General features: G+C 50.9%; 7 protein-coding genes across 7 annotated transcripts; 6 read left to right on the forward strand and 1 right to left on the reverse strand.

Moving 5' to 3' along the window:
* Positions 1 to 374: 374 nt before the first annotated feature.
* Z519_00309 (uncharacterized protein) lies at positions 375 to 3,007 on the forward strand (the record flags this gene model as incomplete). The annotated part of the gene is made up of 2 exons (XM_016758068.1): positions 375 to 403; positions 454 to 3,007. 2 exons carry the CDS (start codon positions 375 to 377, stop codon positions 3,005 to 3,007), a joined length of 2,583 nt encoding a protein of 860 aa, XP_016625317.1.
* Positions 3,008 to 3,709: 702 nt separating this feature from the next.
* Positions 3,710 to 5,191, reverse strand: Z519_00310 (uncharacterized protein; the record flags this gene model as incomplete). The annotated part of the gene is made up of 1 exon (XM_016758069.1): positions 3,710 to 5,191. The coding sequence occupies one exon, from the start codon at positions 5,189 to 5,191 to the stop codon at positions 3,710 to 3,712; it is 1,482 nt and encodes a 493-aa protein (XP_016625318.1).
* A 1,029-nt stretch (positions 5,192 to 6,220) lies between these two features.
* Z519_00311 (uncharacterized protein) lies at positions 6,221 to 7,636 on the forward strand (the record flags this gene model as incomplete). Its single annotated transcript, XM_016758070.1, has 2 exons — positions 6,221 to 7,169; positions 7,248 to 7,636. The coding sequence occupies 2 exons, from the start codon at positions 6,221 to 6,223 to the stop codon at positions 7,634 to 7,636; spliced, it is 1,338 nt and encodes a 445-aa protein (XP_016625319.1).
* A 711-nt stretch (positions 7,637 to 8,347) lies between these two features.
* Z519_00312 (uncharacterized protein) lies at positions 8,348 to 9,241 on the forward strand (the record flags this gene model as incomplete). Its single annotated transcript, XM_016758071.1, has 1 exon — positions 8,348 to 9,241. One exon carries the CDS (start codon positions 8,348 to 8,350, stop codon positions 9,239 to 9,241), a length of 894 nt encoding a protein of 297 aa, XP_016625320.1.
* Positions 9,242 to 9,280: 39 nt separating this feature from the next.
* Z519_00313 (uncharacterized protein) lies at positions 9,281 to 9,567 on the forward strand (the record flags this gene model as incomplete). Its single annotated transcript, XM_016758072.1, has 2 exons — positions 9,281 to 9,408; positions 9,471 to 9,567. The coding sequence occupies 2 exons, from the start codon at positions 9,281 to 9,283 to the stop codon at positions 9,565 to 9,567; spliced, it is 225 nt and encodes a 74-aa protein (XP_016625321.1).
* Positions 9,568 to 14,764: 5,197 nt separating this feature from the next.
* Positions 14,765 to 19,885, forward strand: Z519_00314 (uncharacterized protein; the record flags this gene model as incomplete). The annotated part of the gene is made up of 7 exons (XM_016758073.1): positions 14,765 to 16,071; positions 16,133 to 18,146; positions 18,197 to 18,994; positions 19,044 to 19,214; positions 19,263 to 19,403; positions 19,453 to 19,554; positions 19,595 to 19,885. The coding sequence occupies 7 exons, from the start codon at positions 14,765 to 14,767 to the stop codon at positions 19,883 to 19,885; spliced, it is 4,824 nt and encodes a 1,607-aa protein (XP_016625322.1).
* Positions 19,886 to 20,482: 597 nt separating this feature from the next.
* Z519_00315 (uncharacterized protein) lies at positions 20,483 to 23,709 on the forward strand (the record flags this gene model as incomplete). Its single annotated transcript, XM_016758074.1, has 2 exons — positions 20,483 to 20,515; positions 20,572 to 23,709. 2 exons carry the CDS (start codon positions 20,483 to 20,485, stop codon positions 23,707 to 23,709), a joined length of 3,171 nt encoding a protein of 1,056 aa, XP_016625323.1.
* Between the last annotated feature and the right edge of the window lie 503 nt (positions 23,710 to 24,212).

Raw genomic sequence — 24,212 nt, forward strand, 5'->3', positions numbered from 1 at the left:
AAGGATCAAACGGGGCTTTTGCGTTGCAGGCACAACAGGCACCCGCCGCCATTTTCACACATCACACGTCATTTAATCGTGACAGACGCGAATTAATTAATGACCCCACGCGTCGACGCGCCTTTTGCTTCTCGATATATTGAAAAACCGACCGCGTCGGCGATTGTTGCAACCACAACTTCACCTGGATGAAACTGGCGCCATTAGGTTGCGCGTTCGCACCTCAGGCGACTCTCAGAACCCTTCTACCTTCTCATCATTCATTCCACCTCATATTTCTGTCGCGGTCTTCCCTTGCGCCTTCCCTCATCTATCTCTCTTCTAGACCCGTGACCTTCATCTCCAAATCCCTCCCTCTTAGACCGAACTCGAACATGCCACAAGCAAGGCAGTCAACTCTCGGGTACGCTTACTATCACTGGTGCAACTTTTTGCTTCGGCTGACTTTCACAGCAAGTTCTTTGGGAACCAGCAAAACGGCAACAAACCTAAATCCCAGTCCACTCTGTCCTTCAATCAGAAGACAACGTTCAACAGCAAGAAGGCGGATGATCCGCCAGAGGACGGGAAGGATCCGCCCTCTGACTTGAGGAATGAAAATGTGGATAATGTCGAGAGCGGGAAAGATGGAAGCGACAATTCCTCAAGCAGAAAACACAGGCGACCTAGCGCAGAAGGCGGAGAAGACGAGGACGATTCTGATGACCAGCCAGTAGTCAAGAGACGGAGGAGGACACCTCCATCTAAGGATTGCCCAAAAGAAAACCCAAAGACAAACGGCAGGGTCTCCAAACCAGAATCAGACGCCAACGCCGGAGGGACATCACTGAAACCAACCGAGCCGTCGAAGAAGGAGCCAGAACCGTCAGGTCAGGACAGTAGTGCCTCCGAGGCTGAAGATGACGTGTCTGCAAGCGAGGATGAGGACTCCAAGGTCGATAAAAACCAAGTGGCCAAAATTCAAGCCACCATCAAATCTACCGGGCAAGATCCCTATCCGGATTGGAAAGCCGGCGAACCCGTGCCATACGCGGCGCTATGCACAACCTTCTCCTTGATCGAACTCACCACAAAGCGTCTCCAAATCATAGCCTACTGTTCGGCGTTCCTGCAACAAGTTCTCCGATTGACGCCAGAGGATCTGCTGCCTACAATCCAACTCATGCTGAACAAGCTCGCCGCTGACTACGCCGGCATCGAACTTGGGATTGGGGAATCACTGATCATGAAAGCTATCGGAGAGAGCTCTGGACGTTCGTTATCCGTCATCAAAGCAGATCATCAAAAAATTGGTGACTTGGGTTTGGTTGCCGCTAAAAGCAAATCTAAGCAGAGCCAGATGTTCAAGCCAAAGCCGCTCACTGTCCGAGGCGTTCATCAGGGACTGCTTGATATCGCCAAGATGGAAGGGCAAGGCTCGCAAGACCAGAAAGTTCGAGCTATCAATAAACTGATGGCTTCCGCAGATGTCTCGTCCGCAACCAAAACTGTCGACATCACCAAGGACAAGGGAGGGCCATCCGAGGCCAAGTTCTTGGTCCGTTTCCTGGAAGGAAAACTGAGACTAGGCCTTGCAGAGAAAACCGTGATCATCGCACTGGCACAGGCTGTGGTGACCCACGAGGCTGCGAAAGAGGGCAAGGCGCCCACCACGGACCAGCTGGCGCAGGGAGAGGCCGCCCTGAAGATGGTCTACAGCCAGCTGCCTTCGTACGAAGTAATTATTCCGGCGATGCTGGAACATGGGATTTTCAATTTACACGAGACATGCAAATTGCAGCCAGGAGTACCCCTAAAACCCATGCTTGCGAAACCGACCAAGTCAATCACCGAAGTGCTTGACCGCTTTGAAGGGAAGACCTTTACGTGTGAATATAAATACGATGGGGAGCGTTCACAGATCCACTACATTTGCCCCGAATCCATGTCCGAATTTCCAGCAGCACAAAATACACTGACGAAGGATCCAAAAGTGTTCAAGGGCCTGGCAGCCGTCTTCTCCAGAAATTCCGAAGATCTGTCTAAAAAGTATCCCGATATTCTCGAGAAATTGAGCACGTGGATTAAGCCCTCGACGAAGAGTTTTGTGCTGGACTGCGAGACCGTCGCCTGGGACCCTCAAAACAAGAAAATCCTACCCTTCCAACAACTAATGACGCGCAAACGCAAAGATGTCAAGACATCTGAAGTCACCGTCAAAGTTTGCGTCTTTGCCTTCGATATGCTCTTTTATAATGGTGAAGCGCTTGTGCAGAAGACATTCCGCGAAAGACGGGAATTGCTGCACGATGCCTTCGTGCCGGTAGAGGGTGAGTTCCAATTCGCCCAGTATGGCGATGCAAAGGACGTCGAAGAGATTCAACATCTGCTTGATGACGCTGTCAAAGCATCCTGTGAAGGTTTGATGGTGAAGATGCTCGACACGGAAGAATCGGCCTACGAGCCGTCAAAACGCTCGAGGAACTGGCTCAAAGTCAAAAAGGACTATCTCTCTGGCATAGGCGATTCTTTGGATCTTGTGGTCCTGGGAGCTTATCACGGCAAAGGCAAACGCACCTCCTGGTATGGCGCTTTCCTCCTTGCCGCATACAACCCGGAGACACAAAATTTCGAGACAGTCTGCAACATCGGAACCGGCTTCTCCGAATCCCTACTCGAAGACCTCGCCAAGGAGCTCTCGGAAATAGTGATTGAACGCCCCAAGCCCTTTTACTCTCACTCCACGGTGAAAAACGACCAACCGGACGTCTGGTTCGAAGCGCGCCACGTCTGGGAAGTGAAAACGGCGGATCTAACGCTGAGTCCAAGGTACAGGGCCGCGATCGACGAGATGGGCGGCAAGAACGGGATAAGTCTGAGGTTTCCTCGTTTCATTCAGCGGAGAGATGACAAGAAGCCGGAGGAGGCGACGACCAGTGCGGAAGTCGCGGAGATGTACAGGAAGCAGGAGGTGATGCAGAAGGAACAGTCGGGCAAGACTGGCGTGGATGATGACTTTGAGTATTAGGAGAGGAACAAAGAATACCATGAATGGCATGACCACATGTTCATGAGGGTGATTGAGCATGGCGAGGCAGAAGGTGGAGCAGGCGCTGGGTGTCGCCGTCAAGGTATTTTGTACAGGGGAGATGACATGACATGGCACAATATGATATGATATGAAGTTCCCCTGCTCGATTGATTCATGGAATCGCTCATGCTCATTACATGATTATCATGAAAAATGGGAGGACGTACAGTTCGAAGAATGAATTCCTACTCCGTCCATGCTGTCACAGATGTGGGATCGGGCATCCATCTGCATACATATCTTGATGGACTTGCCAGGGACATTGAAGAGCATTGCAGATCAATCAATCCATTAACCCAGCCGAGTCAAATCAAATCCAAATCAAAAGAGTCTGTAAAAAGGGCTCGGAATCCAGCGGCATAGCATATCATTTTCCTTCGCGCCATTGGCGTAGATGGAGTGTTCGATCCTGCTCTTCTTCTCAATGTTCATACCCCCTTTTCGCTAGTCTATATTCCAGATATATAGCAGTGCTTGACCTTCCCCTTCCGTGACAACAACGCATCCGTCGGTCCAGGCTGTGTTGTGTTATGAGAGAAGTAAAGGTGGCAGAGGTAGAGGGAGGAGTACAAGTTGGAGTAGACCTTCTCTAGAAACGGTGTCAATGGGTCGAGCGATCGCTGATACGAGCTACATTATTTAATCACCCCCTCGCGAACGTGATATTTCCTCTTTCACTGAATCTGGGATCTCGGCGATGACGAGGTACAGCATGTCCTGCTGCATCGTCGTGGCTCGTCTTAGAACTTGCCTGAGCCCACCACCAGCAGCTCGGGCCCGACTTTCATCATACTGGCTCGAGGAACTTTCGCAACGATGGCGATGACGGTGACGGTGAGCCTGGTGCGAGCTCTCGCGGCGCGGTAAATAGGCACTGTCTTCCGATACGCGGGGATGGTAATGAGACCGAGAGAGGGGAGCAGAGTCATAGGACAGCTGTCTATGCTGGCCCCCTTTTGCCGCACTCGAGGCGGTCCGAGCGAGCCGCATCAGGAGCCCTTCCTCTCCGTGAGAGCTTGATCGCCTCATGCGTCTTGCTGTCGAGAGGAGTCCGTCACGATCACCTCTTGGGTTGATGATCCCGCCAGTCAGTAAGGCCAAGGGACTTCCCGAGTTGGCGGGATGATTTGGGTCGCCGTAGCGGCTGGCAAAGATCTGGTGGCCGTTTGATTTTTGTGCCTCCAACGCATCTGCGTAGGTGGACGGATAAGCCGCCTGGGCGCGTTTGTCAAAGTACGAAGAGACAAATTTGGAGCTCCGCTTCCAAGACGGCGAAGGCTGGCCGTCGCCATCTGCTTCTTGGTCGATACTGGGGAAGATCAGTGGCGCGGATTGAGGGATTGCGAGTCCATGTCGGTTTGTTCCGTGTGAAGAGGGCAGTGGGCATCCGGAATCGACGTCCAGAACTCTCTGGTCAGATTGACCTGGTGCAAAGGTTGTAATCATTGCATGCAGTCCGACGGGCCAAAACATCTCCCTGTTCGCCTTGTCCAAGAAAGTGTTTGTTCTCAGCCTCCCCTGGGCGGCCATGGCATGCCTCACGCCAACTTGTACACTGATACTCACGGCGATAGCAATCGCGCTGGGTGCAAACCCTGCAGCCATAGCGCCGATGTTGATTGCGTGGAACACGGGAGAGGGGCGTGAAGACTGCTGGAAATTCTTGAGGAATTGGAGAAAGGTGGTCTGGGAGATGTTTTTGTGGGTTTGGAGTATGGGTGCGTACGCTCGAACGAAGCCTCGAGAGGAGTGGTGGGGACGGCGTTGAGGGAGGATTATGGGATACGGGAGGGGCTTTACCGTTGTGAAGGGAGTTGCGTTAGAGGACTGGGGAGAGATTACTTCGTCGTACGACGGTGGGAGGAGAGAGTCGATAGCGAAAGCATCCTCCTCTTCGTTGGAAGAAGACTCTTGCTCGTCGATTTCCGGGGATTCATGTCGAACACCGTCTCCTGTGCCAATTGCCGGGCTGGCGTTCGTGCCAGGGGCATCAAGTCGTTTTGCAAGTGTGCTTGTCTCTCTGTTCTTGTGTTGAGTATGCGCCTCGGCCGCGAGGCCTATAAGACCTCCAAGTCCTTTAGTCACTCGAGTTAGGGGCCCATTTCGTTGCTGGCGATTCATGCTTTCCAATGGAAATCGGTTGAGGAGCTGGGATAAAGATCCGATCCTTATTTGACAAGTGTGGATTGAAGTATTTGCGGAAGAGTTGGGAAGGAGGTGCACCAGACATCTTTTGAGGCGGAGGCAGAAATCCTACCTAAATATATATATATGAAAGCAACTGAGCATAGACAACCAGGGACGCAGAACATGACAACTGTGATATGGATATTTCTCTAGACTGCCCTCGCCTTACGCGTTGGCATCAGTCCACGCATATTGAATCCGTCTATACGCGAACCGAGATCGAAATGGTGACCAGGTCGGGTTAGCGCGCTGATGAGGCAACGTGGGCAACGCAAATTGTTCGTCGATCAGTATCAGATGGAACCTCTTATGGGTCTCTCTCACTGTGGATGGCCAAAAGTAGTCCGTTGCCATGATTAGAGTGGTTTAGTTCATGCTGCAGTCCATCAGGCGCCAGGATAAAATCTGCGAGAAGGTTTTAGATGACTGATGAGTCGAGGATGCGACCTTGTGCCCTTCCGTATATCGTATTGGGGATGCCAGTGGCAATACAGACTAGACAAACCGGGAAGAGACTTACTTTTCACAAGCAAAAGCCCCTATCGATGAGCTTGCTGAGGCATGATCAAATATGTATTCTGTGTCTGGGGCAAAGGAGAGGGGAATGGTGGAGGGGTGATGTTTCGAAAAAATTTGGCACGTCTGACAGAACCAGTTCCTCAGAAATTGGTGCAGTTTCTCTGTCCACGCCCCGTCAGACAGATTAATCATCCCCCTTCATAGCACGTGGTTTCCTGGGTTCATTGTCGAATCCCCTGATCATCCTTCAACCTCGCATGCATGTTGAAGCCTCGTATCTCGTCAACCACGACGCCTGGTACAACAGCTCAAGCCAACCCTTTTTCCTAAATTTACTGTCGCTAACTACGGTCGTTTCCTCGCAACAGGGCAACCTCGTTGATCCGCGCCTCTGTTTTGCCCCTCTCCACATCCTCCCATTGACTCCCATTACTCCCCACCACCATGGATCTCGCATACGATCATATTGCTGAGCAAGCTTACAATCCCGGCGACCGTGCCACTACTCCTACGCCTGCAACGAATAACACCTCAAACACGAACGAAACCTCCACACCAAAAACAAGCTCCCCTAGACAGAGTCTCCAAGCAGAGTTCCAGGAGACCTTCAAGGCATTTTCTAATTCACAATGGGGAGTCAAGCTAGGGGGCTTCTGGGGGAATGTCAGAAAGCAAGGAGAAAGTCTATACGAGGAGGCCAAAAAGGAGGCTGCTGAAATGGCAAGCGACATGGAAGCCTTGCGGCTGAAGGGTGTCAAGGGGTTGGGTTTCGGCGCCGACCAGAAGAAGGGGGGGGATGCCTCAGAAACAGACGAGGACACAGAATCGCCTAGCACCAACAAGGAGAGTGAGCAGAACAAAGCAATCCAGGAGACTGAGACCTTCCTCGAGCGGTTCAAAGCCGAGGCCGCAAAGAGGTTGAGAGATGTGCAGAGAGCAGAAGATGCTGCAGATGAGGCGCTCTTGAGGTTCGGCACCAATATCAGAAATTTCCTTCGAGATGCGGTGTCTGTGACAGCCCCGGACGACCAAGAGGCCGGAAACCGCCAGGCTGGCGAGGTGCTCTTCGAAAGTAGAGACCCTGCGTCCGGCAAAAGAGTCATCCATACAAGCAGATTTGACGCGCAGCTACATGTCATCCACACTACAATGACGAGCTTCACTCAAGATCCAAGTGGAGCGGGTGATCAGTGGGACAACTTCAGAAAGGGCTTTGATATCGACAGGATGACGGCACGCATTGCCGAAGACCTGGACAAGTATAGGGAGTTGAGAAGCTCCATGGAGAAGCTTGTGCCGGAGAAAGTGGAATACAAGGACTTCTGGACAAGGTACTATTTCCTGCGACATGTCGTGGAGACGCAAGAAGAAAAGAGGAAAGAACTTCTCAAAGGTATGACTCTCGAGGCCGGGCGACATTCATTGCTCTCCAGCGAGAAGTCTTCTCTGCTAACGGATCAATCTATTACAGCATCTGCGCATGAAACAGAGGAGGTTGGCTGGGACGAGGACAGCGAGGACGACGAGGAGCAGGGGAGGACCTCGTCTAATACCCCTCAGCTACGGAACGAAGAAGCAGTGCCCAAAGTGCTAGTCGCTCAAAACACCAACGACTCCTCAACCACAATACACCAGCAGCCACCCTCATCATCGGCGGTGACCTCGGCCGACCCAAGTTGTCCGCACCTGAAGCCCGAAGGCCAAGGCCGTCGATCTCACGACGAGAAGTCCGTCGCAGACAGCGACGCAAGCTACGATCTCGTCAGCGGCGCCAACAGCCGTGCTCCGGGAAGCCCCAAAGACGACCTCGGCCGATCGCCCACCAAGGTCGAGGAGAGCGACGAGGAGGACTGGGAATGAATGATTTGTGCTGCCGGTTGCTGCTGGTTCTCTCTGAATTGCACTGGAATTGCATTGGATGGCATTGCTTTGAGTTAATGCGAATGTAGTGATTAATCAGATACCCTGTCATCAAGCAATACAAGAGCCCCTCAGGAAGGGAAAACCCTGGGAGTTGGTAATCAACAATCTTTCCGTCGCTGTGACATGGTGGTTTAACACAAGCCAGCGCGACATGCAGCAACGGTACATAGTCAAGCCTTGCTATCTCTTGTCCGCAAGGCCGCTCGGATATGTCGGCTGGGCAAGGGAGGCTGAGTCACCACACGGATAATACTGTACCAGCGAAGCGCCAAACTAAGCTTAAATACCACAACACACCCACTTCTGAAAAGCTCTCTCTGTTTCGTGTTGAATGCGTCGGGTATTAGCTATCAGCCCGTTCTTTCGGGCCTATTACAGCAGCAGAATCTTCATGCTTGTGCTAAAAGGTACCGTTTGATGGTCCGTAAAATCCGTTAACGGATCAATAGGCGCGCTGCAGCGACCATGAACAAGCCAATCGCGCCGAGTTTCTGTCCGTCGATTGTCCTTTTCCCTGCCTTGTGGAACCATGATGCAAGTCGTGCTATTCGAATGTGGGTATCAACAGGGATGTGGAAACAAATTGGAAATTTCGTCAACCCTCCTACTCGGCCCAATGTGGCTCAAGTGTGATTCATTCACAGCATCATGAGAGCAGCAAGACCTGCGATGCCAGCCAGACCGTTGACCGCCACTGTTGCCCTTGGCATAGCCGCACCTGTCGCACTAGATTCTGCCGATGTTGCAGCAGAGGAAGCTCCTGAGGCGGCTGAGCTGGTCGCACTGGCCAGATGCGAAGACGCTGAGCTGGCCAACGAGGAAGCAGAAGCTTCGGCGGACGAAGCAGCACTAGAGGCGGCAGAGGAGGCTGATGAGATTTGGGACGAAAGGGATGCCGAAAGAGACGAGGCCGAAGCGCTTGCGCCAGAGGCAGCCGATGACGCACGACTTGAAGCAGAGGACTACAATCCGTTAGCGAAGCAGGTACACATTTTTCACGGGACGATGTTACTGACCCCAGCTCCAACTGCGCTAAAGATGGTGGATGTGCCCACGGCTGTGGTGAATGTGCTGCCTGCACTGTTTGTGCCCGTGGAGAACAGAGTCTCAGTCGAGATGGGAGTCGAAGAGCCACCACCACTGCCACCCGTACCTGCACCAACTGCACTAAAGATGGTGGATGTGCCAAGAGCGGTGGTGATAACGCTGCCATCGGAAGTAAGAGTCGAAAAGAGCGTCTCGGTAGAAATTGGAGTGGAAGAAGCACCAGAGCCAGCACCAGAGCCAGTGCCCGAGGCACCAGAGCCAGAAGCACTTCCAGCAGGAGTACCAGTGCCAGTAGCAGTCGCACCACTAGCGCCAGTCGCGGTCGCACCACCGACAGTCAAGGCAGAGGTTCCCGAGAGAGACCCAACAGAGCTACCGGCGCTAGATGCGGAAGCGGCAGCTAGCGACCATCAGTACATTGTCCAAACCCGGGCAGGATGTCCATATTCACTCACCCGAGCTGCAGTAATTCTGCCCGTACGTAAGAATCGGTGAGATGTCGGTACCCACCGGGCAGGCTTCAGAGGAGCAATCATGGAGGCCATAGCTGAAATCGGCGTTCCTGCAGAGACAGAGGACATCGGGCGATCCGTTGACATCGGGGCAGCCGAGGTTAGCAGCTTGGGCGAGCATGTTACCGAAACAGACTTGCTGGAGCATAGGTCAGTCGCTGTTCTGAGGACCGGCTTGAGGGGGGCCAGATGCTTACACCGCATTGTGGCAGGCTGGAGAGTGTCTGGGCGAGCGCCGCGCTGACAAGAGCAGCGGCGATGGCGAAGCTCCTCATGTTTGAAGACGAGGGTATCTTGACCCGTGGATGAAATTGAGAGTTAGGCGACGTAAAGGGTGCAATCAGTAAGAGGATGCACGATACGTGACGACGTCGAGAGTAAGTCGTTGGGGGGCTGAGAGAGAGGACGAGGTCCAAGGAAGAGATGGTAGAGAGAGGAAAGGGGAACGGTAAGGCACAGAGCGAATTGAGAAGTGTCGTTTTGAGTTCGGAGCTGGAAGGTGGAAGTGGGAAGCTTTTTGAGGCGGGAAGTGAAGGTCGAGTGAAAGGTCAGTTGGAGTAGTGACGGAAGTGGAGTGAGACTGTTGGCAGTGACGAGTGACAGGGACCGCCGCTCTGCAGGAGCTAGCCAGGTCTCGAGTACGAGATACAGTCAGGAAGTGGGATGAAGGACAGGCTGAAGCTGGACCAAGTTTCGCAGAATTAATCCTGTGCTGGGGACTCGGGATTGAAGAGGAAGTGGGAGGTTGGTGATTAGGTTGCTCCTGGTAGAGCTATGAAGCTGGGAAGCTGGTCACAATTCCTAGCTGGGACCAGCTGGGACCAACTGGGACCTAGCCAGCTCGTCCGTGCAGATGCAGACGTACTTGGGTAGGTAATAGACGTCCGCTTTCGACGCAGCTTCTTGTGCCTCTGGTTGCGCAGGCTGAACCTTAACCGCAGCCACTGTAACACCCCGAACCTCGATCTCGTCGCAGACCACTTTGGCCACTCGACCACTCAACCACTCAACCACTAGACCGCCACTGGTTCAGCCACAGCGGGCAAGCTGGTTATCCCTGCTGGGTTGTTGCGGGCTTCCTCTGCCGAGTCGTTCTCCCCAGTTCCGCCCAATGCTCCTCGGGCACAACCTGGAACTCTGGCGCTGGGCCTGTTATAAGTGTGGCGATCGGTGCCTCTATGCCCAAAGCTCCCTAGCCCCGTTCGATCCGAGCTGAACTCCGGCCTGCAGAGATCTCGACCCCCACTAGCACCCACAAGCACCAAAATCCTGCTTCGGGTCGTAAAGTATCGACTCCGGTCATGATGCTGTGCTCAATCATCGACTTCTCCTCTCTACGGTACACGAACCTCGCAACATTATTCTCCCCAGCATGTACGACCGTCGCTGCCTCCTTGTGAACCTGTTCCTGGCGCGTTTGGAGAGGTCTGCGATGTCACCACAACCGTCGACTGCAGTCACCCAGAGAAATGGAAATTGGTCCGAGTGTCCCAGCTCCGCAGTGACGACAACAGGATGGCTAGCAGGCTACTAGCTCGCATCTCCGCACCCGTGCCTGTGTAGTGCGTCGCCTCACCAGCGTAGTCACTTGGTGGCTTCGGTCCTGAGAATCGCCATCACACCATGATTAAAGTAGAACTGGAAGTCAAACAGCTGATCCAGAAGACCGCCAAAACTTCTTTATTTGTATGCATTCACTTGAGGAGAGAAGACGGGTCAATCGTGACCGCTATTCACTGGCGCGTACGCAGGGCAAGCATGAAGCAAAAAGGCCCGACGAGCCCGGCAAGCCCGGCAAGCCGCAGGCCCGTGCGACAAACCTTGAAGCCACTCAAGGATGGAAATTGATTTTATGCTGCATCACTGTCCAATGCCGGTTGTACACTCCTGCGTGTCAAACTTGTACGTAGAAGACTTCTCCTGACACTTCTCGACTTGCGAAGCATTACCACTGAAGCTTTAAAAAAAAAAAAAGGCCTCTGAACACACTAGTGTTGAATATCGCCTTCTGTTGGCCTCGGACTGTGACGTCCTCCAGCATCTAGTGGGCGACGATGGGTCTTGGCAGTCCGCACATCGTTTAAGTACCTGTATGGAGTTGGATCTAGCCAATACTGTCCGTGCCGATGCCCAAAGGGCTTTTCCGCCTCGCCATTTGCAGGGATGTTCTCCAAGACAGCCAGCATCCTTCCCCTCCGTGCCATGTACCTGACCTAGCTATCAGAAATCTTTCCCATCTCGAGCGAATAGGGTAATACTTGATTATTTTTTCAGAGACTCAATAGCTTATCAAGAAAGCAAAACGAAGATGGTAGCCGCTGCTAGTGGAGCGGTGGATATGCAGCTTCGAACGGGCATCGCTTCCGCCCTTGCAAGAGATTCCAATTGGGCTTTGAGTCTGGGGAAATTCTTTATTCAGGAGTGGTCAAAGGTGTGCAGCGGAACCGGAGATCTTTGTCCCTTCCACATTAACATCTCACATACTGGGTACGAGGCAACAAATTCGTGGTAAATCCTACAGGCCATCTAGGACCACCATTGATAGTCTGCTCCGCCGTAGACTGTAGATGCTCCCCGCACTTGAACCCCGCATGACACACGATGCGCGTCGACGCGCAGGACGTGTAGTCGAATGGTTTGCTTCGCGGTCACCCCAGCTCTGTATATTGTCCGTCCGCCATAGGTATTTCAAGTGTCATAGGTGTGATGAGTTCAATGGCATAATGGTCGAAAATGGACATCACGTGACTCGTCATGTGGCGTTTGACCCATATACTCATCGTTTGCGGTGCTCCAGCATCATCGTTTGTTCGCTTAGATAAAGATGGAGCCCTCCACATCGTCAAGGTAAAGATCTGAATTATCTCTCGATATATCTACTTACGTAGAATGCCTAATGCCGCTTTCAGGTCATAACATCCGTGCCGACGAAGAGAACAGGATTTCTCGGTGACGACATAAAGGCGGAGACCGCGGCGGATCGACTTCTTGACTTCTCTCCGAAGGCTTCTGCACTATGCTTTCTTATTCGCGAGATAGAAGATGGCGCGAGGAACCAATCTTCATGTGATAAAGATGGGCCCCGAATTTCGCTGGGGTCGGTTGAGCCCAGCGATCTCAAACAAACATTTTCGTGGTAATCGCTCCTAGGAGAAGGAACTCGAGTGTACAAGTCATTTCTAGCAAAGTCAACAACGCGAACATTGAACTACAGATACGAATGGTTCCCTCGGACTCAGATCTTTCTCCTTCCCCAGGGTCGCTCTCGGCTACATGAAGGTCTCGTCAAACAGCTCGCGGGTTCGGTCTCGTTTCGACTGAGAGAACTATGCAAGGGAGATTCCGATGTCGAAAAATTCTTCGAGCGCATCAAAAACTTCGACTGGTCCCGTGTTAAATATGTCTATCGCGAAGCTCCCCAAAACACTATCTGTCCCGGCGTAGTTTTCGAGCTTGCACACCCAACAACATGGCTACGAGGAAAAGTGCAAGGATTTGGGAGATCTTGCAGGTAATTACGAGGTACATCCGTGCGGGTTGTGGGAGGATTTGTCGAGTTGTGGCTTTGGATGTCGACTATGGTCGCCTCGGCAGTTGGCATACTTCAAAGAGGACGACTTTGAAGACCTGGAGACTGAAATTTCTACCCAGGTTGTGCCTGAATTGAACACGCATCCCTACTCAACTTTTGTGAGTAAGCGACGCCAAAAACTGCATATTCAATTCTGACACCCACGCGGTGCCTGCTGCAGTCATGGAGACGGCAGATCTGGTACGGTCCTTGAGCAATTTTGTTCATCCACGTCGATTAACTTTTCCACCACAGGAGTTCCGAAGTCCCGAGGCTGAGTGTGTTCCGGGCGGTCGCTTGGTGCATCCAGTCGCAGATTCCGTCCCTAAACATTTGTCACATTCGGTGCCTCAGTCTCCGCTCAACGAGTGCGTTGTGGTTTCTTCTAAAGAACTCTGCGAGGTCCTCCTATGTGCGGAATCGGTAACGCAATGGTTCTATTGACCTATGCCTCGTCAGTTCAATGCCTCAAGGCCTTGGTGATCATGAACCTCTTTCCCTTTTCCCTTTCCGGGCGCGGGCATGGCAATCCGAAAACTTAGGGTCAATTCAACAAACAAAATGTCAGAATTAGGGGGGGAATCAAAAGGTCGTTTAAGTTTGTAGCGACAGGGCACGTTTCAACTTTCAAGTAGCTAGCTAGATCCGGCCTTCTAGATTCGATAGAAAATAATACGCTTCCGCACTTTGTCTTGCATACATAGTACAACACAGCTGAGCAACGGAAACCACCCAGCTAGTTCCCTTTGGAGTGCAGACATTCAACAGAGTCACATCAGTAATATAGGTGTAATGTCACGGCAGAAGGACAATTGTTTTACTTTATTTTCTTTTTTTATTGTTTCGTTGTTTCATTTTTTTTGAGCTGAAATTTAAGAGATCGGTGGTCATTAGTATGGGAGACTTCATGGGTAAGACGATACCGTATTGGGTTAAAGCAATAACGTCAACGATGTCGATAATACCAAGTAATAGTCATTAGGAGCGAGAGTTTCCACCAGATCTCTCTCACCCGCGGCACCACCCGGTGCCACCAACAACATCAGTTGCTTGCTTGTACACCCGCCCTCTCGATATAAGTACCAAGTAGAGTCTACTTGGAGCCCCCGGCCCGTAGTGCCCGCTCTTCTTTGACAAAGGCCGACTAGACAAAAATCCCCAACCTTTCAGTGGTGTGAATTCCCGACTCGCCAAGACGGAAACCGAAGCGGAATCACTCCACGCGCGCATCTGAACTCGAACTTGACTGTCCCATCTCCTTGGAAAATGCTTCTTGGAAGCTCGCATTCGGGGATCAACGGAGAGTCCATGACCTTGGCATACAAGTAAAAGCGCTTGAAGCGCACATGGATGAATCTAGCTGCCCAGATCTGTCAGGCTTTAAATCATGAAACGTTTGCATTTTGTCATCATGATATGGGCCTCAAACCCCGGATACGAGACGCATTCTCCCCATGTCTCATTGGCGGAGCTTCCCCATATCCTGATGGCCTTGTTCGTGTGGGCGACTCCTTCTGCACAGGAAGAGCAGCCACGAACTCTTGGGCTCGCTCGAACGGGCAGGATCATGCATCAATCTGGTGCTAATCAACAGCGCAGCACACGGATGGATCATCAGGCCACCAAGTCATCTACTACAAGAAAGATGAGTTTGAGCTGCCCAAGCTGCCTCACATTCCGATGCTGCGATGCGTTCTCTTCTGCAATTTCTAAGTATCCGCTATGTCGAGTCGCAGCAAGCAAGAGATTCTAACAGCCCGTGCTTCGGCGTCCGAGAATGAGTGGGTCCTAAATGAGATTGTCTGGAAAACAATAGTTGATCATCTCGAATAGGCTCGACGTTGACTTTGCATGGCTAGACACTGTTGACGGCGGTGAGTTATTACCTTACTACATGGTCCTTCCAAGGGTTAATGGACTGTAGAGAGCTGCTTCATGGAGTTTGACTACTTACGTCCGTCCAAGTCCTTAGACTTCGGTAGAGATGGTTTTACGGGGTCCCTGTCCGTATGGCACGAACTTCTGCAGCTTACAGTTCCCGACGAACAATGTGGCGTTGTATTCGTTCGTGGTGACTTTCCGGATAATGGGGAAGCAATCTTGGCCCGAGCGCAAAGACGCAATCAAAAGGGTACTTTCGGATTAGAACTGCTCATCCCAGAGGAGGCCGAATATGTTCTCGAGCGCACGCCTGCTCAAGGAATGGTTAACCTGAGGTGGCCATACACGAGGTTCAACTTCGTGAAAAGGGTCGATTCACTTGGCTCGGTGGTATTCGCAACTTTTACGGCTTGCTCTTTCATCAAGGACAAAACTCTTTACCAAATCCTCCGGGTGGCCCCTCAGTCCTTTTCCACCTCTGAGTCTGCCCTGAGTAATGGATCCATCCCAGAATCTGCAATAAACAGGGGGTTAGACCTTGATCTTGGCGGTACCGTCCACATTGGATGTTGTTGCGAAGACAGGGATGCTTCGACATTTGCAGGTCGAACTGCGACATTCTACGACAATTACTCGCCTTGTAAGCCCCCAAGGGGAGTCAAGAGCTATGTCATGGCTTGTGAGAGTGCTTGTCACCAACGAAGGCTTGAAATGAGACTCTGGGTTAATGGACAGCCCACAGAGTTGACTCACGATTTGTCGAATCCCTCCAGGATACAGCAACTTGGAGAGAGCAATGAGAAAGGAGGTGCTACAGCAGTGTGGAGACTTCATACCGTCACCAATGTTGAATGGACTAGGACTGAGCCCATTTCGGCCGTTGCTTCCTTTTCCCTTGTGGACAGCAAGATACCGCTTTACTTTCAACCAATGGACGTGATAAAATCTGCTGACATCCGCGATTATCTCGGATATTCCAAAGACTCAATGAACGCCCCATACCGACTCTGGTCACAAATGCTACACCAGCCACCAAGCCCTCGAGCTTTCGATCTCAACGTCATCGGCAGAACAGTGGAGAACATTATAGGACTATCGTCCGTTCCCATGCAGAACGAGGTCACCGTCTCAAACAAGCGGGATGGAACAAAAGCGGCAGATTTGTCCCCTGTCCAGGTATCCTCAGTTGATCCAAGTTTTCCAAATGACAGTCGGACGGATTCAACGCTACGACTGCCTGGCTCTCGAAGTGGGCTTTCTCATCTTGTCCGGAAGCGGAGCGAGAGCTCGATAATCAAAACCAACATCGCTCTTATCGGAAATATTGTCACACGGCAAGTAGTCGACCTCGAAAGTCTCTTGTAAGCAATGCCTATTTCGTATGCCACAAGCCACTTCACATCAGTATGCTGATAATAGTAGCTGGCAGGTACGCGTGCTCATAAAAGCCACTCAATTTGTGCGTTTGAATACAGAACAAAAGGAAATCGTCGAGCGAAACCCAACCTGTGAGGAGATGCGCTTAGGTTATCAAACTTTCCTATTGGAGCATTTACGAGGCGTCTGTTCATGGGTTCTTAGCGTTGTGCCTGTTATCTCCAGATCGAACCTTCAACAGCCGTGGATAGGAATTCTGGCTTGTGATATCCTCACGGCTCCACGGTCCAGTCGAAATTGCAAGCTTACCTCAGAGCAATGGCAAGCGCTAATGACAAAAGACGAGAGCAGAAAGGTTGAACGTCTTCGTCAAGAGCCACGGGTAAAGAGCCAACAATGGTACTGCGCATTGATCGTCTGGTACATGTGGGCTCAATGCTCCGAGATATTTGAGCGAGAAGATATACGGTCAATGGTCCTGGACAGTCTACCTTTCTTGGACGCTATTGGAAACAACGACAATCAGGTTGGTACTGAAGGTTTTGAGAATCCGCACATCTGTTTCCTTCGATGGTACCACAGCCATTCGGTCAACAAAATCATTCAGAAATTACAGGAGAATCCCACCAATCGTGCTTCTACTTCTCGCGTTGACTGTTCCAAGCATAAGGACTGGGCTGAACACTGGCAAGTCAGGGCCGAAAGGGCATTGCGGCTATTTGGACAGGGCCGCCTGATCAATCAACACCTTAGTCATGACGTGGCAAATCTTGCCCTCGTGGGCAAAGAGATACAGATCGAAAGGCGCGCTCTTGGCTTGCAAGGGGAATCCTGCCTCCAATATGCCCAAGATTTGATAAAACGTCGACAGGAGACGAAAGAACTCAATCCTGGGAAAGCCTTGGTCAGACGATGGGACGCAATTCACAATCACGCTATCCGATCATCAATGCCCCGACCCGCACCTTGGGAATCCAATTGTCTCGAACATCATGTCCCAGTGAACCTTGACGTAGCACCTTCTGTTGAGGAATGTATGGAGGCATGCAAGGAATTCTTGCTATCCGATTATACATTCGCAGCGGACTTCGACGCGAGTAACCCCGAGACTGTGGCCCAGTGGTGGGATATGAAAACGTCCAGTATCATATCTTGGAAGATCTTGGATGGACTCATGTCCGAAAATAATGCAGCAAAAGCCACCTTTAGCCAACTCGCCAAGGCCGAGCGTAAGATTGCCGACAAGCCTTCAAAGATTGAGGAAACCATTCAGACACTTACCGAATGCATTCGTCAAAGACTTCCTCCAGCCGAAGATATAGTAGGCTACTCCTGGAGGAAGAGGCGCCCGAGCCTGCTGTATCACGCTGATGCTGCTGTCCAATCCTTAGAGGATACCCCCCAGGTGTATGATCAGAAACAGAAAAGCGTCACCGTTCGAACGCATATCGGAAAATACTTTAAAGATAGTGCCATCAACCTCGATTTTGGAATGGTCGAGAAGTACTTCCAACGTCAGGGAGTGGATATCTGTTCTGGAGACATGACACAGTTCTTCGGAGAAACCATGCCATCCATCCATCCTGCTGCGCTCCAAAAATTTTTCGACAAAATCAGCATGCCAATTTCTAAAGAGATGCTGGAGCGCTTTTTTGAGAAAAGTGGCATGGCAGTCCATCACCTATGGACTTTGGATAATATGAAGCAAATCATCCCACCGCAGAAGCTCCGGCACCTCAGTTGCTTTGATTTCACCCTCAAGGCTGACGGCGGAGACGCCCCTGAAATTGGAGTAACCGCTGGCATCGGAAGAGCGAACCTGGTCGATGAGAAACCCTGGGTTGGGCTAGGTGAAGAGGCAAAAAAAGATCAGAAGGACAAAATGAACAAACAGGAAGAATCTGCTCTTTTGACCCTTTACTTCCTAGGCCAGCACAAGCTGTACCCAGGCTATGATACATTCCCAAAACCTTTCAGACAATTCCTTGAACGGAGTTGCATCAGGAAGAAGTGGCTCGAAAGCTATCAGAAAGAAGTCTTTGAGGTATTGAATGACAGCGTAAGCCAGTTCCACAGGTCTCTAGTCTTATCACTAACTGTGGCCCTGAGTTGGTCGACTTAGGAACGAAATACCGACTACTGCAAGTCTCCATGCATATCGTTCAGACCGACATCGCTGACAAAAATACCAGGTTCGTAAGACGAATTTGTCCAGAAATCATTCTAGCCATGATCTTCATGTGGCACACCGATGCTCTTGACGCTATTGACGACAACCTAGGTGTGCTCTCTCATTTCGTCAACACAGAGAATCAGCTACCAACCGGAGAGGGCGTAATGTGGACCACATCCGTTACAATTTCACTTTGGCGCCTGCAGGATGATCTGGAGAGCAAGATTTGCGACGTGGAAGACGATTTCGAACACAACGAGAAAAAAAGAAGACTCAATTACGATCGCGATGAATCTGCGAAACAAAGCTGGATGACGAGGATGAGATTTTGGGATCCATTTCCCGCATTCGGAACGCGAGGCGCGGCCAACAAGAGCGCCAATGAAGTGGCTCCCGTGGCTCGCATCACCACATTCCCTCCCAAAAGCGTTTCTGACCAAAGGAATATAGTCGATAATCGGTTGTCAACAATTCGTGAGCTGTCGATCTCGCTTGTCATCTCAGGTGACAGAATGGGGCGTTTCTGGATATGCTCAGTAATATCTGAATTGTTTGACGAGGCAGAGGTCAAAGAATACAGCAACGAGATCAAGGATATATTGCAGATGTTCATCCACCAACAATACACTGGGAGGGTGTTGGCATTTCTGCTACTTCTGGGCCATATGTGCGAGTCCCTCTCGAAGGAATGCGACAAATTTGCAGATCAGATGGACCATATCATGGGCATGAATGTTGGTAATCCATCGATGCCACGGTTTTTCCGAAGCTAACTTCCCCCAGCCGTTAGTGTTGTTGAAAGGCCTCGAGTGGAGAAAGTCAGACGCTGCCTTGAAGAAACTCAAGCAAATGCTTTGGGGATTCGAAGCGCTCCGAATTTTCGACGAAAAACTTGAAAGGGCACTTGATGAGATCAACCAAGCAAAAGAAAAGATGGACTCTGAATTGAAAAGAGTAAGTCACACCCTTCTGGTGCAAGGCGGATGAACTGATCGCGGAAAGGGCCGCGATATCCGTCACAAAGACATGAAGCGGAATGTCGAGCGGGTGGTTGAAGACTTTGAGAAGAGACGCAAAAGGCTCGAGAACCTGCACAATGTCATCAAACAGCGTATTGACCAAGTTGCAAAGCTTCGCGAAGGGGTGAGGTATATCTTTCGCTCTCTTTTACCTTGCTGACCGATACTGGCAGATCTCCTCTGTTCGCGGTGTGGAGCAGAACGAAAACATCAGCATGCTCACTTGGGTCACAATTACATATCTTCCTCTCGGCTTCGTAGCAGTAGGGACTTCGGTATGCATCGCAAACGCAAATCCTCTCTAACATTTGGCAGGGTGTCTTCAGTATGGGACATGGCATAGTCCCAGACTCCGCTGGCTGGGGAACATTTATGTGGGCTTTGGCGGTGTTCCTGGTCGCCACCCTCATATTTGTGAAGAGCCTACAACTCATCAAGCGGGGTTTCCGAATTGTTTGGCCTAGGCAGAACATTCTCCCTGGCCACGTCGCGGAGGCTTCAAGGGCGGCCGGCAATCTTTTCCAAATCAAAAATCTCAGGCGTCGTAGTAGCACGAGACTGAACGACGTGGAACAAGGGTTAGGTTTGTTCCCGACTTGGGTATAAGTCTACCATCCACTCTCTTCTAACCAGATCTCTAGGGGGCAATAAAGTAGTCTGGGGTTCTTCTTCCGACTGAGACACTGGCCACTTGACAGGAGGCGGCGCTAGCATCCAGTTAAATGCACCTGCTTGCATTAGGCCGGGGATTTTCATAACGAAGTGATTTCATCTTTCACGACTCAAGACAGAGTCTTGTAACGAGCCCAACGAGATACAGAGTCTGATCTGACATCCCTGCACATCTAGCTATACAGATTAATGGATTGACCAGACTATATAAGTGTACATGACTGTAGAGGCAGCAAGCAGGGTAGTAATCAGCCTTATCCTTGATATCCTTTCCATCCACCAATATAACCCGACTTGTAGGCGAGATTGGCGAGGCTATTGCCCCCCTATGCCCCCTATGGAGCCACCCATATATGCCAAGACGCCAAGACGCGCCACATCTCTGGTAAAGGCGCGGTGGCTGTGCAGTTATCATGCTTTCACACGAGTTCAGTGCTCTACCTACCATCTTCATCTGAAAAACGATGCGCTCTATGACTGACGACTTCCTATAATCAGCATGACATTCTTGCTTGTTGCCGATACCCTACCATGGATTCTTCACGTCAGCAGGTCTTTCAACGGGTACATTCCTCCACCACACCCTGTTCCCAAATTTCCGTGACTGACGAGCCATTTAGCTGCGTCCGCCTTGTGTGGAACTCAGCTCTGTCGCTCTGAAACTCAAGGCCAATCAAACGTCTGCGAAGGCCGTGCTTTTCGCTGTCGAGCAGGTACACCATGTGCTTCGCTCGCTTGGGGATGAGAATCTTCTCGATGAGAAATTGGCCGAATATGCTTTCTTCCCGCTCACTCACGTTTTCAATCAATCTCCTCGAATATCATCCCGAGGCCTCGAGATAGCCGTCAGATGCGTGCAAATCCTGGTGTCAAAAGGATGGCGAGACAAGCTTCTTCCCGAGATGGCCAAGCAGCTGCTCATTCTCATGGGCTTATTGGTCTCTCAAAGTCCCAACCAACAGAGTCAGCCCCCTACAGGGGAACTGAAAGTTGCTTCGTTCGAATGTATGGCTGTCATCATCCGGCAAAGTGCTTCACTAGCATCCCCAATCCTGGAAGGCGTAGGCAGCAAGAATATTGTGGATCAACTAGCCTATCAGCTACTCGAGGCGATTGCGAATGCATCGTCTGAGGATGTCCAGATCAGTGCAACCCATGCTCTTCTCGAGCTTCAGCGCGCTATTCGGAATCGAGCATTATTGGCCAGTTTGCTTCCCCGTACCGTCTCTACGTTGGTCAAAGTTCTTCGACCAAGTACTCAGGCCCGGCGAACGAGAAAGGTCCTTGTCAGCTACCTAGAGCTTCTGACTGAGACCTTAAGAAACGTTCTTGCGGACGAGGTTGTCTCGACTGAACTTGGCTACAAGAGGCGGACCAAATCTACCAAAGCACTGAGCGCTGATGATGAGGTTATACTGGACAAGTCCTGGTTCGATGCTACTGCATCTCAAATTGATCTGGCTCTGGTCCAGGTGGTCAAACTCAGGAATCATGAAAGCCCTGATGTGGCCGAAGCTCTTCTCAACCTTTGTCTGACAGTCATCGATGACTGTTCGCAAACTCTTACCCAGTCTATACCACTGATGGTGGAGACTCTTGCGGTCCTTTGCCGCTCGCCCAATGGATCAAAAGCGAACGCGGCTCTCAAATTCTTGATGACATCGAAGCCAGAGTTGACAGAGATTTTGGGCACCAAATTCTATGATTGGTGTCAGGCCCTGCCCAGAGTGATGCAAGGTAATGACGACAGGCCCAAACAGCAGTTGCTCAAGCAGGTGGCCACATCATTCATTGCATTAACAGACACGTCAAATACCACCAATGAAGAAATGTCGAAGTTTGCTTCGATATTAGTTGATACTGTCGCGGCAGCTGTTGAATCCGGTTCGAAAACGTCGAAGCTGGTCAGCGAGGCGCCACGTATCCCTCCGAACGAGCTTGTTCAACAGTCTAGGCGATCGGAACAAGGATTTATGCCGGTTATCTTGAGCCATCAGAGCCAGCAATCGTCCACCGGGGAGCTGAAAAGCTTGATTATGTCCCTCAAGCCGCACACTTTCAGTCGGAATATTACACGCTGTCTTGTTGACCATTTACACGATCCTGATATCAACAGGAAATTATCAGCAGCGTGGCTCGCTCTGGAATTCCTGAGATCTGACAGCAGCGAGTCGTTTGATATCATGGAGCTGGTTGAAGACAATACTTCCCCTTCTGACTTCTCAATTTCCCGTCCTTTTCTCATATCCGATCTGTATTCAAATATTCTACCATTCTTGACGGAATATCCCGACATCGAAGATGAAGGAAGTACAGACTGGCGGCTTGTAGCTCTGTCCCTTGAGAGTCTAATACTTCAAGCTTCTCAGCTCAGTCGTTCATACCGGCCTGAGCTAGTGGAGACGCTATTTCCTTTACTAACTCTGCTTGGTTCCAGTAGTGCATTGCTTCAGCAGCATGCCATGACTGCCCTGGACATTCTGGCTACAGTATGTGAATATGATTCGGTAGCGCACATGCTGGTTGAGAACGTGGACTATCTTATCAATGCTGTTGCACTCCGACTCAACGCCTTCGATGTATCACCACAGAGTCTCCAGGTCATTGGGATGATGATCCGTCTCTGCGGTGCAGGCCTCCTCCCGCACCTGGACGACTTGATCGGAAGCATATTCGGCGCCCTAGACACCTTCCATGGATATCCCAACCTCGTCGAACAGTTATTCGAAATTCTAAAGATGACGGTGACAGAAAGTGCAAGGAAGCCTGCCATTCTAGCAATTGAGTCCGGACGAAGATCTGATAGCCACCGAAGCATGCCGAGCCATATCTCTGGATTGGAAGATATCTTCAGCGACTTGAAGAGCAGGAAACAAAGACAACGCCAATCTGACGAAGAAGATGAAGATATCACTGCCACTGGTGCTCCTCATCGACCATGGTCGAGTACCGAAGACGGCCCACCAAGTGAGGAACAGAATAGCCTCTCCGACAAGGACGAAGAGGTGGATGATGATCAACCTCTTGAAAAAACAGCCAACGAGAAGGAGGCTAAGATATCCAAGTCTCATCAGCTTCTACTCAACATCGCACAGTCCACGGTTCCACACTTATCATCTCCTTCACCCAAGGTACGATTTACTTTGTTGGGTCTGCTGCAAGAGATATGCCCGCTCCTTGGTAAACACGAGAATACCTTTCTGCCGTTGGTGAACACTATTTGGCCGGCAGTGGTGTCCAAACTTTTGGCCAAGGATGACCCAACTGCAGCAAATGCAGCATACATCATTAGAGCTGCAGCCGTCACAATAGCGGCTATCTGTGACGCAGCAGGCAATTTCATGGCCAGTCGAATCGAACAGCTTTTCGATGAGCTTGAAAATCTATTCAGGAAAACATATTCGAGCGTCGTTATGTCGACGAAGGGGGAGAAGCCGGCTTCGATGCTAAGCATGAAAAGATCAGAATTGGTTATCTCAACGCGCAATTCGATGCAGCTCAATCACGAAGACAGCACCCCGCCTCGTCAAACTTCTATTGTTCCCTACAGCGCCATATTCAGGTCCTCAGATGGACAGATTTTGGAAGCACTCGTAACGCTTTTGGTTAGCATTCTTCAGCATGTTCGAATCTCTGAAGACAACGTGGACAGAATCTTTGCGCTCCTTGCCCCGCTGTTGCACACGGAAAGAGTACGGCAGGCATTGCTGGATTATAATGAAGATGTGGTGTGGCTGATTGAAAATCATCCATTTTGATCCAATGCGAAGATTGTGGCTTGAGGAAAGATTGGCTCAGGATATGGTTTCGCCGATGAAATCCTGTTGCCTGAAAGCTCGGCATGCCAACTATATGTACTCGCTCGAGCGCTGGGCCTTGGGAACAAATTCGCCCGTGTCGTGCTCCACAACTCGGAGTTAACATGTTCCCAAAATGGTCGGCAGACTCGCAAGACCATGCAAATGGCGGCACAGACATCTCCTCGATTTCAATTGCGAGGCGTCCAGCTCTGAGCCGATGTGCTCGATATACTGAAAATGGAGAAAAAGAGATCCCGCAAGCACTCTCGGAGATTGTCAGAATGAATAAATTGTCGCCATGGTGCATAGCGTTTTGCAACAGTCATTCTCTCGACCGAGCGACCTACAAGACGAAGGCCTCCCCAGAGCCTGCATGTAAACAACATTCTTAATTGTCTCTTGCCCATTGAAGATTCTTTATTGTTTACCAGGCGCTACTATACCACAACTTGCGACAAGGA

This window comes from Cladophialophora bantiana (assembly GCF_000835475.1).
Source record: "Cladophialophora bantiana CBS 173.52 unplaced genomic scaffold supercont1.1, whole genome shotgun sequence".
In the NCBI taxonomy this organism is placed as follows: domain Eukaryota; kingdom Fungi; phylum Ascomycota; class Eurotiomycetes; order Chaetothyriales; family Herpotrichiellaceae; genus Cladophialophora; species Cladophialophora bantiana.